At 44.9% G+C, this 14,442-nt stretch overlaps 1 protein-coding gene across 2 annotated transcripts in view; it reads right to left on the reverse strand.

Moving 5' to 3' along the window:
* LOC135525487 (son of sevenless homolog 2-like) overlaps positions 1-14,442 on the reverse strand; it is a 63,365-nt gene that overhangs the window by 41,656 nt on the left and 7,267 nt on the right. For both annotated transcript variants that reach the window (XM_064953157.1, XM_064953156.1), the window contains 5 exons: positions 10,898-11,155; positions 10,077-10,241; positions 9,098-9,304; positions 3,664-3,807; positions 3,058-3,168 (listed from right to left, as the gene is read on the reverse strand). In XM_064953157.1, the coding sequence (XP_064809229.1) occupies positions 3,058-3,168; positions 3,664-3,807; positions 9,098-9,304; positions 10,077-10,241; positions 10,898-11,155 (885 nt within the window). The remainder of the gene's footprint in view (positions 1-3,057; positions 3,169-3,663; positions 3,808-9,097; positions 9,305-10,076; positions 10,242-10,897; positions 11,156-14,442) is intronic.

The raw sequence follows: 14,442 nt of genomic DNA on the forward strand, positions 1-14,442 counted from the left end.
ACTGTAGAGACAGACACCTGCATTACATAGTAATGTAGAGACAGACACCAGCATTACATACTACTGTAGAGACAGACACCAGCATTACATACTACTGTAGAGACAGACACCAGCATTACATACTACTGTAGAGACAGACACCAGCATTACATACTACTGTAGAGACAAACACCAGCATTACATACTACTGTAGAGACAGACACCAACATTACATACTACTGTAGAGACAGACACCAGCATTACATACTACTGTAGAGACAAACACCAGCATTACATACTACTGTAGAGACAGACACCAACATTACATACTACTGTAGAGACAAACACCAGCATTACATAGTAATGTAGAGACAGACACCAACATTACATACTACTGTAGAGACAGACACCAGCATTACATAATACTGTAGAGAGACACCAGCATTACATAATACTGTAGAGACAGACACCAGCATTACATACTACTGTAGAGACAGACACCAGCATTACATAATACTGTAGAGAGACACCAGCATTACATAATACTGTAGAGACAGACACCAGCATTACATAGTAATGTAGAGACAGACACCAGCATTACATACTACTGTAGAGACAGACACCAGCATTACATACTACTGTAGAGACAGACACCAGCATTACATACTACTGTAGAGACAGACACCAGCATTACATACTACTGTAGAGACAGACACCAACATTACATACTACTGTAGAGACAGACACCAGCATTACATAGTAATGTAGAGACAGACACCAGCATTACATACTACTGTAGAGAGACACCAGCATTACATACTACTGTAGAGAGACACCAGCATTACATATTACTGTAGAGAGACACCAGCATTACATACTACTGTAGAGACACCAGCATTACATATTACTGTAGAGAGACACCAGCATTACATACTACTGTAGAGAGACACCAGCATTACATACTACTGTAGAGAGACACCAGCATTACATACTACTGTAGAGAGACACCAGCATTACATATTACTGTAGAGAGACACCAGCATTACATACTACTGTAGAGACAGACACCAGCATTACATACTACTGTAGAGACAGACACCAGCATTACATACTACTGTAGAGACGGACACCAGCATTACATACTACTGTAGAGACAGACACCAGCATTACATACTACTGTAGAGACAGACACCAGCATTACATACTACTGTAGAGACAGACACCAGCATTACATACTACTGTAGAGAGACACCAGCATTACATACTACTGTAGAGACAGACACGAGCATTACATACTACTGTAGAGACAGACACCAGCATTACATACTACTGTAGAGACAGACACCAGCATTACATACTACTGTAGAGACAGACACCAGCATTACATAATACTGTAGAGACAGACACCAGCATTACATATTACTGTAGAGAGACACCAGCATTACATACTACTGTAGAGAGACACCAGCATTACATACTAATGTAGAGACAGACACCAGCATTACATACTACTGTAGAGAGACACCAGCATTACATACTAATGTAGAGACAGACACCAGCATTACATACTACTGTAGAGAGACACCAGCATTACATACTACTGTAGAGACAGACACCAGCATTACATACTACTGTAGAGACAGACACCAGCATTACATACTACTGTAGAGACAGACACCAGCATTACATATTACTGTAGAGAGACACCAGCATTACATATTACTGTAGAGAGACACCAGCATTACATACTACTGTAGAGAGACACCAGCATTACATACTACTGTAGAGAGACACCAGCATTACATACTACTGTAGAGAGACACCAGCATTACATACTACTGTAGAGAGACACCAGCATTACATACTACTGTAGAGAGACACCAGCATTACATACTACTGTAGAGACAGACACCAGCATTACATATTACTGTAGAGAGACACCAGCATTACATACTACTGTAGAGAGACACCAGCATTACATACTACTGTAGAGACGGAGAAGAGGGATGACTGTGGTGGACTGGGCAGAGTAACCCGAGTCAACATTGTCATAGCATCCAGCTCCCCCCTCCGCTCTCCCCTCCCGCCCAGAGAAGCAGGCCAGACAGAGGCTCTGAGGCTAGACAGCCCAGAGAAGCAGGCCAGATGCTAACAACAAAGGACCAGAACCAGGAAGGACGTTTCCATCAGAACATAGAGCATCACAGGAACACAAAGAGGCTCACTCTTCATCAACTATATTTAAAAAGGCAAGAGTTTTCCCCAGTGACCTCACCTGGAAACACTACCAGCCTTACGTGTTATATAGCCCTGATTTATCCTGCCTGTCTCAACGCTCTCAGATGGAATACAACATCAAACACTGTCTTGAATAGGTGCCGGGCGGCATAGGTTTTTAGTATTAATAATTGACTGCTGTTCCTGAGGGGAGGAATGTCCAGGTAACAACACAACAGATCAATGTGGATAACTAACTAAACTACAAAGGAAGCATGTCCTTCACAGACATTTTAGGGAATTTAGCATCAGCTAGAATATCTCCTGTTACAGACACTGAACATCCAATCAGAAAGGGGTATTGTAAAGTGGCTGTTCCACTGGATGTCATTAGGTGAATTCACCAATTTGTAAGTCGCTCTGGATAAGAGCGTCTGCCAAATGACTTAAAGGTAAATGTAAATGTAAATGGGTAAGCCCGAGAACCTTGATATGGACACGGAACAACCAATCAGAAAAGGCTAAACCTGAGAAACCTTGTTACGGACACTGAACAACCAATCAGAAAGGGTAAGCCCGAGAACCTCGTTACGGACACGGAACATCCAATCAGAAAAGCGTAAGCCAGAGAACCTCGTTACGGACACGGAACAACCAATCAGAAAAGGGTAATCCAGAGATCCTTGTTTGCATTAACCATGAAACATGTTGGAAACGTCCATGTTAACTTCCAGTTGAGAGTTTAAGACACCAACGCAGTGTATATCTCTGAAATAATCTCTCTGTGTCAATGCCAGGTAGCATGTTTACCTAGAGGTACTATTGTGGGCTTGGACATCCAGCACCGTGTGTGTGTGTTACCTGGAAGTATAGTCCTACAGTAGGCCGGGCCATCAGGCTGCTGAAGTGCTCGTGGAACTGTCTGGACAGGATGTCCTGAGATAGGGTCTCATACGGATCAAACGCCTGCTCCTGGAGTTGAAAGAAGAGATCTAGGAGTAGGCTGGAAGTGTCCCTGAATGTGTGTGATGTAGAACTAGGTATTGTAGGTACCTATGACAGGCAGAACAACACCCTTTCTGGAAATATAGTCCCAATATAACACTCTGGTACTGTATTGATGAACTAGATTCCCAATATAACCCTCTGGTACAGTATTGATGAACTAGAGTCCCATTATAACCCTCTGGTACAGTATTGATGAACTAGATACCCAATATAACACTCTGGTACTGTATTGATGAACTAGATACCCAATATAACACTCTGGTACAGTATTGATGAACTAGATACCCAATATAACACTCTGGTACAGTATTGATGAACTAGATACCCAATATAACACTCTGGTACAGTATTGATGAACTAGAGTCCCATTATAACCCTCTGGTACAGTATTGATGAACTAGAGTCCCATTATAACCCTCTGGTACAGTATTGATGAACTAGCTGTGTATGATGTCCTACCTCTGCCAGGTCCTCGAAGCAGCTGCCCACCAGAGGATGAGGGCTCGTGTCAGCGGTCATCTCCACTGCGTCCTCTATCAGCCCCAGAAGTTTGACCGTCAGCTCATGAATGTCCGAAATGTTGCTGAAGATAACTTCAACATCCTGCAGGGAGCCAGAGAGGAACATGATGTTCGTTTAATATGGAAATACACGGCCCCATAAAAACGGTACACCGCACAGTCCTTAAGAGATGATAAGGCATTAGATAGTGGATATCATCCTTCACATATGGAGGTTGTTGTCTCATTATTTGACCCCTCCCACTTCCTGGACATGTCAAAGCCATATTTGACCCCTCCCACTTCCTGGACATGTCAAAGCCATATTTGACCCCTCCCACTTCCTGGACATGTCAAAGCCATATTTGACCCCTCCCACTTCCTGGACATCTCAAAGCCATTTTCCAGGATATTTTTGCAGTCAGCTCTAAATTTATTTTGGCAGGAGCAACAGATAAGATCTCTTAGTAGTTAATTATGTATATAGTTGGGCTCACTCAAACGATACACTGTCTGTCCCAAATAGGCAAAGCCACAGCAGACCAGTAAATAAAACTAAACTCTCCACTCAGCACAGTTTTTCTTCAGCCAAGTGAAATGCAATCCAGTGTTTTAACAAAAAAAGGGGATTTTCTGTGTTTAAACCGGTGATTTGAACCTCAGTGTTTACGATTGTTTATTTTTTTTGGCAGCAGGACAATAATCTTTACTTCGCTGAAAAAAGTCTCAGAACAGAACAGTCTTCTAGGATACAATAGTGAATGTTCAGCCTGTTTGTGAATCACAGGTTCTTCACGTTATGAAGGTGCACAGGTTCAGGTTATGAAGGTGCACAGGTTCTTCACGTTATGAAGGTGCACAGGTTCAGGTTATGAAGGTGCACAGGTTCTTCACGTTATGAAGGTGCATAGGTTCAGGTTATGAAGGTGCACAGGTTCTTCACGTTATGAAGGTGCACAGGTTCTTCACGTTATGAAGGTGCACAGATTCAGGTTATGAAGGTGCACAGGTTCTTCACGTTATGAAGGTGCACAGGTTCAGGTTATGAAGGTGCACAGGTTCAGGTTATGAAGGTGCACAGGTTCTTCACGTTATGAAGGTGCACAGGTTCTTCACGTTATGAAGGTGCACAGATTCAGGTTATGAAGGTGCACAGGTTCTTCACGTTATGAAGGTGCACAGGTTCAGGTTATGAAGGTGCACAGGTTCAGGTTATGAAGGTGCACAGGTTCTTCACGTTATGAAGGTGCACAGGTTCAGGTTATGATGGTGCACAGGTTCTTCACGTTATGAAGGTGCACAGGTTCTTCACGTTATGAAGGTGCACAGGTTCTTCACGTTATGAAGGTGCACAGGTTCTTCACGTTATGAAGGTGCACAGGTTCTTCACGTTATGAAGGTGCACAGGTTCTTCACGTTATGAAGGTGCACAGGTTCACGTTATGAAGGTGCACAGGTTCACGTTATGAAGTCAACCGGAAGCATTTCACATCATAGCAGCATTGCAGCTCCAGATTAGCTAGTTAGCTGATTACGGTAGTTTAGCGGTAACGGTCTGACGCAGGGGTTGGGTGAAAATGGCTTTGGTATACGGTCAAAATGTTGGGAAACTTGACTGAGTGTTTGTAAACAGGCCTCTGTCCTAATACATACACGACTTGGTTTACTGTTCTCTTGACCTGTGTGTACCTACGTTGTAAACTGTCGTTCGTAGGCTACGTTGTAGCAATCTCATGATGGGTATAGGGACAATTAGAGTATCATGTAGTATCCTAAACAGAGGTCGACCGATTAAATCGGCATGGCCGATTAATTAGGGCCGATTTCAGCTGCTCAAAACAAAAATCGGTAATCTGCCTTTTTGGACGCCGATTATGGCCGATTGCATTGCGATATACGAGGAGACTGCGTGGCAGGCTGACCACCTGTTATAAGAGTGCAGCGTCAAAAGGACCTTGTGGCAGCAAGGAGCCAAGGTAAGATGCAACCTAGCATTAAACTTATCTTATAAAAAACAATCAATCTTCATATAATCACTAGTTAAGTACGCATGGTTGATGATATTACTAGGTTAACTAGCTTGTCCTGCGTTGCATATAATCAATGCGGTGCCTGTTCATTTATCATCGAATCACAGCCTACTTCAACTTCGCCAAAACAGGTGATTTAACAAAAGCACATTCACAAAAAAAAGCACAATGCACAAATGTACCTAACCATAAACGTCAATGCCTTTCTTAAAATCAATACACGAGTATATATCTTTAAACCTGCATATGTTGTTCAAAGAAATTCATGTTAGCAGGATATATTAACGAGGGAAATTGTGGCACTTCTCTTGCGTTCAGTGCAGGCAGTCAGAGTATATGCAGCAGTTTGGGCCGCCAGGCTCGTTATGAGATGAGTTTCTTCCTAACAAAGACCGTAATTAATTTGCCAGAATTGTACATAATTATGACATAACATGGAAGGTTGTGCAATGGAACAGCAATATTTAGACTTATGGATGCCACCCGTTAGATAAAATACAGAACGGTTCAGTATTTCACTGAAAGAATAAAACGTTTTGTTTTGGATAATATAGTTTCCGGATTTGACCATATTAATGACCTAAGGCTTGTATTTCTGTGTGTTCATTATATTATAATTAAGTCTATGATTTGATATTTGATAGAGCAGTCTGACTGAGCGGTGGTAGGCAGCAGCAGGCTCGTAAGCATTCATTCAAACAGCAAGTTACTGCGTTTAGAAGCACAGCGTTGTTTATGACTTCAAGCCTATCAACTCCTGAGATTAGGCTGGCAATACTAAAGTACCTATAAGAACATCAAAGGTATATGAAATACAAATGGTATAGAGAGAAATAATTGAAGTGTCATAATTCCTATAATAACTACAACCTAAATCTTCTTAACTGGGAAATTGAAGAACTGGGAATATTGAACCACCAGCTTTCATATGTTCTCATGTTCTGAGCAAGGAACTGAAACGTTAGCTTTTTTTACATGGCACATATTGCACTTTTACTTTCTTCTCCAACACTTTGTTTTTGCATTATTTCAACCAAATTGAACAAGTTTCATTATTTGAGACTAAATAGATTTTATGTATTATATTAAGTTAAAATTAAAATGAAGTGTTCATTGTTCATTCAGGATTGTTGTAATTGTCATTATTACACACACAAAAAAATTGTTTTTAATCAGTATCAGCTTTTTTATGGGGTCCTCCAATAAATTGGTATCAGCGTTGAAAAAACATTATCGGTTGACCTCCAACCCGAAACCCGGCGACCTCCAACCCGAAACCCGTCACCTCTAACCCTAATAACCCTAAACCCGTCACCTCTAACCCTAAACCCGTCACCTCTAACCCTAAACCCGTCACCTCTAACCCTAAACCCGTCACCTCTAACCCTAAACCCGTCACTGTTACATTGAACTGGTTGAATGGAATATGAATGACAGTCATCCAATATGATGTAATAGAGGCCATGCTCATCTTAAACAGCACAGACCGCCACTGGGCTCAGTAGAGTCCATTCTAATACATACAGTACCAGTCACAAGTTTGGACACACCTACTCATTCAAGGGTTTTTATTTATTTTATTTAAAAAAAACTATTTTCTAAATTGTAGAATAATAGTGAAGACATCAAAACTATGAAATAACACATATGGAATCATGTCGTAACCAAAAAAACAAGTGTTAAACAAATCAAAATATATTTCATATTTGAGATTCTTCAAATAGCCACCCTTTGCACACTCTTGGCATTCTCTCAACCAGCTTGACCTGGAATGCTTTTCCAACAGTCTTGAAGGAGTTCCCACATAATGTTGAGCACTTGTTGCCTGCTTTTCCTTCACTCTGCGGTCCAACTCATTCCAAACCATCTCAATTAGGTGGAGGCAAGGTAATCTGATGCAGCACTCCATCACCCTCCTTGGTCAAATAGCCCTTTCATTAATTAATTAATTAATTAATTAATTAATTAATTAATTATTGAACCTTTATTTAACTAGGCAAGTCAGTTAAGAAGAAATTATTATTTACAATGACGGCTTACCACGGCCAAACCCTAACGATGCATGGGCCAATTGTGTGCCACCCTATGGGAAACTCCCAATCTCAGCTGGTTGTGATACAGCCTGGAATCAAACCAGGGTCTGTAATGATGCCTCAAGCACTGAGATGCAGTGCCTTAGACCGCGGTGCCACTCGGGAACCCCTTACACAGCCCGGCCGTGTGTTTTACGTCCAACCCTACCATGTCACAACACAATGGATTGGCTCAAACGCATTAAGAAGGAAAGAAATTCACATCTGTTCATTGAAATGCATTCCAGGTGACTACCTCATGAAGCTGGTTGGGAGAATGCCAAGAGCATGCAAAGCAGTCGTCAAGACAAAGGGTGGCTTCTTTGAAGAATAAATCATTTTAAGTATATTTTGATTTGCTTAACACTTTTCTGGTTACTACATGATTCCATATGTGTTATTTCATAGTGTTGATGTCTTCACTATCATTCTCCAATGTAGAAAGTAGTCAAAATAAAGAAAAACCCTTGAATGATGTAGGTGTGTCCAAACTTCTGACGGGTACAGTATACGACTCAGACAATGTTTGAATTTTCAACTAAGACTATTCTAACATATGACTCAGCTGACTGTTCGAATATACGGTTGAAGGAGGATGTTTACATTCACCTTAGCCAAATACATTTAAACTGTATTATAATAATTGATTATGCTTACGAGTTATTAATAGAAGAGGGGTTATAAGACACCCTCCCTCCTTACATGTATAGGGTCCTTAGACTACAGACTAACAATATATACATTCATTATATTCAGTTTATTATTGTTCCACAGTACTTTTCTAGTCTCTTCTGCCTCTTATGTAGAAACAGTCTGAGAAATGTGTGACTGTGAAGACAGAACTCTGCAGGAGAGCGTAAGAGACAAGAGATTAGTCAGACATTCCACTGTAAATCAACTTGGGACATTTACTGCTGAGCTTTTAGATAGCTATGTGAACAAGAGTTTAAACGTGTCGAGTCGGCATGGTGTTGGTCTCAGGAATAGAAGATAATGACGTAGGCAGTGACATCACGAGGGCCGGACTTTGGGTTTAATGAAACGACTTGAGACTTCTTTGACGCAGAACTTACCCGGAAACATGCGCTCATTGTTCCTGTAGTCAACTTCTGTCTGCAATTGCATTAATAAAAGGTTTTTGAATGATTTAATTAAAAATATTTATTTCATCAATGAGCTAATGATTGACAAGGAACAAGGAAACAAACACCAACAAGGTGCTTTATAAGCTGTTTATAACCCAGCTACCGTTTCCACCCGAGGTGTCTATAAGCTGTTACACTGTTTTCACCTGAGGCGTGAAGATCTTGTTGTTGAACAGGAAGTGATGTCGGAACACCTTGATGATGAGGTCGAGCTCCCGCAGGTACTGGCGCTCCTCTGCAATCTCCAGGCGCACCAGGTCGTCGTAGGTCAGCTCTCCGGACGACGACGGCTCCTCCGTACACTGAGACACCAGACCGATGTCCTCGTCCTGGTCAAACATGTCCATTAGGACCTGCAACAGAGACATCAGGTCAAACATGTCCATTAGGACCTGCAACAGAGTCATCAGGTCAGACATGTCCATTAGGACCTGCAACAGAGACATCAGGTCAGACATGTCCATTAGGACCTGCGACAGAGACATCAGGTCAGACATGTCCAACACCTGGGACGGACACAGAGACATCAGGTCAGACATGTCCAACACCTGGGACGGACACAGAGACATCAGGTCAGACATGTCCAACACCTGGGATGGACACAGAGACATCAGGTCAAACATGTCCATTAGGACCTGCAACAGAGACATCAGGTCAAACATGTCCATTAGGACCTGCAACGGAGACATCAGGTCAGACATGTCCATTAGGACCTGCGACAGAGACATCAGGTCAGACATGTCCATTAGGACCTGCAACGGAGACATCAGGTCAGACATGTCCATTAGGACCTGCGACAGAGACATCAGGTCAGACATGTCCAACACCTGGGACGGACACAGAGACATCAGGTCAGACATGTCCAACACCTGGGACGGACACAGAGACAGGTTAGCAAGTCAACCAGGACCATATCTACCGACTTTGGAGTGGATTGGCAATGAAGGTGAGCGAGAGATGCAAAAACACAGACAGACACAGACAGAGGCAGCTAGACGCAGACAGAGGCAGCTAGACGCAGACAGAGGCAGCTAGACGCAGACAGAGGCAGCTAGACGCAGACAGAGGCAGCTAGACGCAGACAGAGGCAGCTAGACGCAGACAGACAGATGGTATGTTTCCTACCTTGTCTGCACACATGGACACCTTGATGTCTTGCTGGCTGATCTCATAGTGTCTGATGTTACCAACGTAGTTTCCTGCTAGCTTCAGGATGTCAGCTGATATGTACTCTAGAACCGCCACGATGTACAGGCAGACGTGGTAGTCTATCTTATAACCCAGCACCTCCTGTTGATGGGACAAACAGAGAGGGGGTTAGAGGTAGGGGGAGAGGAGGTAGGAGAGAGGAGGGGGTTTAGAGGTAGGGAGGAGAAGAGGTAGGGGGAGAGAGAGGGGGAGAAGAGGTAGGGAGGAGAAGAGGTAGGGGGAGGAGAGAGACGGTTTAGGGGGAGGAGAGGAGGTAGGGGGGTTTAGAGGTAGGGGGAGAGGAGAGAGGGGAGGTTTAGAGGTAAGGGGGAGGAGAGGTAGGGGGTTTAGAGGTAGGGGGTTTAGAGGTAGGGAGGAGGAGAGGGGGTTTAGAGGTAGGGGGGGGGAGAGGTAGGGGGGAGAGAGAGGGGGTTTAGAGGTAGGGGGAGGAAAGAGAGGGGGTTTAGAGGTAGGGAGGAGAGGGGGTAGGGGGGAGGAGAGAGAGGGGGTTTAGAGGTAGGGAGGAGGTTAGAGAGGGTTTAGAGGTAGGGGGGAGAGAGGGGGTTTAGAGGTAGGGAGGAGAGGAGAGAGGGGGTTTAGAGGTAGGGGGGAGAAGAGAGAAGGGGTTTAGAGGTAGGGGGGAGAGAGGGAGGGGGTTTAGAGGTAGGGGGAGATTTTCTGGAGCTCCTAAATGTTGTGGATGCCAGTGCTACCAATGACTTGTTTCTCATTTGAGTCCTGGTAAGGGGGATATGTACCTTGAGTAGAGGGTGTATCTTATCCACAGGGAGCAGTAGGGGGTTCCTCCTCTTCCTCTTCTCGATGGCCGACTGGGCGTCAGCTATGGCCCATTTATCTATGGGGTGGGGGAAGGTCTTCTGGACTCGCTCCTCCACGTCCTGCACAGAGCGCGGCTGGGCCACACACAGCATGTTGAGGAGCTGCAGGATCAGCTCTTCGATGTGCTCCAGAGCTCCCTCCTTGGCTGACAGGGTGGGATGCACCTGCAGCTGCACCTGGAAGAGACACAGAGGGAAACGGGACAAACGTCAGAGACACAGTGACATTTACTCCTGAGGTGCTGACTTGTTGCACCCTCGACAACTACTGTGATAATTATTATTTGACCTTGCTGGTCATTTATGAACATTTGAACATCTTGGCCATGTTCTGTTATAATCTCCACCCGGCACAGCCAGAAGAGGACTGGCCATCCCTCATAGCCTGGTTCCTCTCGAGGTTTCTTCCTAGGTTTTGGCCTTTCTAGGGAGTTTTTCCTAACCACCGTGCTTCTACACCTGCATTGCTTGGTGTTTGGGGTTTTAGGCTGGGTTTCTGTACAGCACTTTGAGATATAAAGCCCTTCTTACATCAGCTGATAAATACATTTGATTTGAGTTACGTCATATAAAAAAACATCCTTGTGATGTGAGGATTGTAATGGCGTAGCCCCCCCCATCAGTTCCTGTTACATAACATGTCAGTGAATAAACAGAGTCAAGTCACTAGGCTACATCTCAGACACAACTAATGAAACCTCAACCTTGAGATGCCCAGAAGAGGGGCGTGTTGTCGACGAAAGGGGCCCAGAAGAGGGGCGTGTTGTCGACGAAAGGGGCCCAGAAGAGGGGCGTGTTGTCGACGAAAGGGGCCCAGAAGAGGGGCGTGTTGTCGACGAAAGGGGCCCAGAAGAGGGGCGTGTTGCCGGAAGGGGCCTAGAAGAGGGGCGTGTTGTCGACGAAAGGGGCCTAGAAGAGGGGCGTGTTGTCGACGAAAGGGGCCTAGAAGAGGGGCGTGTTGTAGAAAGGGGTGTGTTGTAGAAAGGGGCGTGTTGTAGAAAGGGGCCGAGAAGAGGGGCGTGTTGTAGAAAGGGGCCGAGAAGAGGGGCTTGTTGTAGAAAGGGGCCTAGAAGAGGGGCTTGTTGTAGAAAGGGGCCTAGAAGAGGGGCTTGTTGTAGAAAGGGGCCTAGAAGAGGGGCTTGTTGTAGAAAGGGGCCTAGAAGAGGGGCTTGTTGTAGAAAGGGGCCTAGAAGAGGGGCTTGTTGTAGAAAGGGGCCTAGAAGAGGGGCTTGTTGTAGAAAGGGGCCTAGAAGAGGGGCTTGTTGTAGAAAGGGGCCTAGAAGAGGGGCTTGTTGTAGAAAGGGGCTTGTTGTAGAAAGGGCTAGAAGAGGGGCTTGTTGTAGAAAGGGGCCTAGAAGAGGGGCTTGTTGTAGAAAGAGGGGGCCTAGAAGAGGGGCTTGTTGTAGAAAGGGGCCTAGAAGAGGGGCTTGTTGTAGAAAGGGGCCTAGAAGAGGGGCTTGTTGTAGAAAGGGGCCTTGTAGAAGGGGCCCAGGGGGGCTTGTTGTAGAAAGGAAGAGGGGTGTGTTGTGGCCTAGAAGAGAAGGGGCGTGTTGTAGAAAGGGGCCTAGAAGAGGGGCTTGTTGTAGAAAGGGGTGAAGAAGGGCGTGTTGTAGAAAGGGGCCCAGAAGAAGGGCGTGTTGTAGAAAGGGGCCCAGAAGAGGGGCGTGTTGTAGAAAGGGGCCTAGAAGAGGGGCGTGTTGTAGAAAGGGGCCTAGAAGAGGGGCGTGTTGTAGAAAGGGGCCCAGAAGAGTTGTAGAAAGGGGCCCAGAAGAGGGGCGTGTTGTAGAAAGGGGCCCAGAAGAGGGTGTGTTGTAGAAAGGGGCCCAGAAGAGAAAGGGGCCCAGAAGAGGGGTGTGGTCTGCCAAGTGGATCTGTGGGTGGAAACAGACTCCATCTCAGTCTGGTCGTCAGGAGGTGGTGTGGCCTATCACTGGAATGCTGTCTACTCTGTACAGACACTATTATGGGACTGGCAGTCTGCTAAACTGCTGTGAAGAGAGGGAGGGAGAGAGAAAAACAAGCACAAGGCTGTGGTGTTCACATGGTAGTGACGGAATTACCCTGGCTGGCAAATAATACATCCAGCTCTGATGACAAAACATGGCCCCCAGGCCCAGCATGAGGAATGTGGCTGACTGTCCAACACGGCACCGTAGATTCTGCCGGTCTGGGTGATAGTGACAGACGGGGCTCTATTAGATTCTGCCGGTCTGGGTGATAGTGACAGACGGGGCTCTATTAGATTCTGCCGGTCTGGGTGATAGTGACAGACAGGGCTCTATTAGATTCTGCCGGTCTGGGTGATAGTGACAGACAGGGCTCTATTAGATTCTGCCGGTCTGGGTGATAGTGACAGACGGGGCTCTATTAGATTCTGCCGGTCTGGGTGATAGTGACAGACGGGGCTCTATTAGATTCTGCCGGTCTGGGTGATAGTGACAGACAGGGCTCTATTAGATTCTGCCGGTCTGGGTGATAGTGACAGACGGGGCTCTATTAGATTCTGCCGGTCTGGGTGATAGTGACAGACGGGGCTCTATTAGATTCTGCCGGTCTGGGTGATAGTGACAGACGGGGCTCTATTAGATTCTGCCGGTCTGGGTGATAGTGACAGACGGGGCTCTATTAGATTCTGCCGGTCTGGGTGATAGTGACAGACGGGGCTCTATTAGATTCTGCCGGTCTGGGTGATAGTGACAGACAGGGCTCTATTAGATTCTGCCGGTCTGGGTGATAGTGACAGACAGGGCTCTATTAGATTCTGCTCGTTTGGGTGATACAAAAAAAAAAAAAAAAAAAATCATTAACCCATAGGTCTTTACAGACAATTGAATGACTTAATCTATTATTTAAGTTACCAGAAATGTTTCATTGCTCCATACACTACTATAGTACCGTTTCTACTTGGAATACAAACAATCTTCTTGCTTACGGTCACATTGTGCTCATCTGTTTAACCAAAGTCCAAGAGACACTAAATGGAAACTAAAGCCAAACCTAAAATGGAACATGAAAATAGATAAACAGCAAGAAGACAAAAAAAATCATCTTCCCCTCAGATTCCACACGACACCATGCATTGTTAGGATTCTGAGTCATCACACAGAGACACAGGAAGTAAGGGGGTTTCCTTTCCTAAGCCTGGCTCCATTCACAAAACCCTACTGGTCCGTTTGTTAGTTTCATCAGCCAAACAAGTGCTCGCTGTCCCACAGACAGGAAGAGGCGGTAGAGGGAGGAGACAAATTTAAATCTACGGTGCATTTGGAAACTTTTCAAACCCCTTCACTTTTTCCACATTGTGACCTTACAGCCTTGTTCTAAAATATTATTAAATTGTTATTTTTCCCCCTCAACCTACACACACAGTACCCCATAAATCACCAAGCAAAAGGAGGTTTAGAAATGTTTGCAAATGTATTAAAAATAAAACTGAAATATCACATTTACATAAGTCTTCAGAC

The sequence above is a fragment of the Oncorhynchus masou genome, chromosome 32 (genome assembly GCF_036934945.1).
Source record: "Oncorhynchus masou masou isolate Uvic2021 chromosome 32, UVic_Omas_1.1, whole genome shotgun sequence".
Taxonomy (NCBI): domain Eukaryota; kingdom Metazoa; phylum Chordata; class Actinopteri; order Salmoniformes; family Salmonidae; genus Oncorhynchus; species Oncorhynchus masou.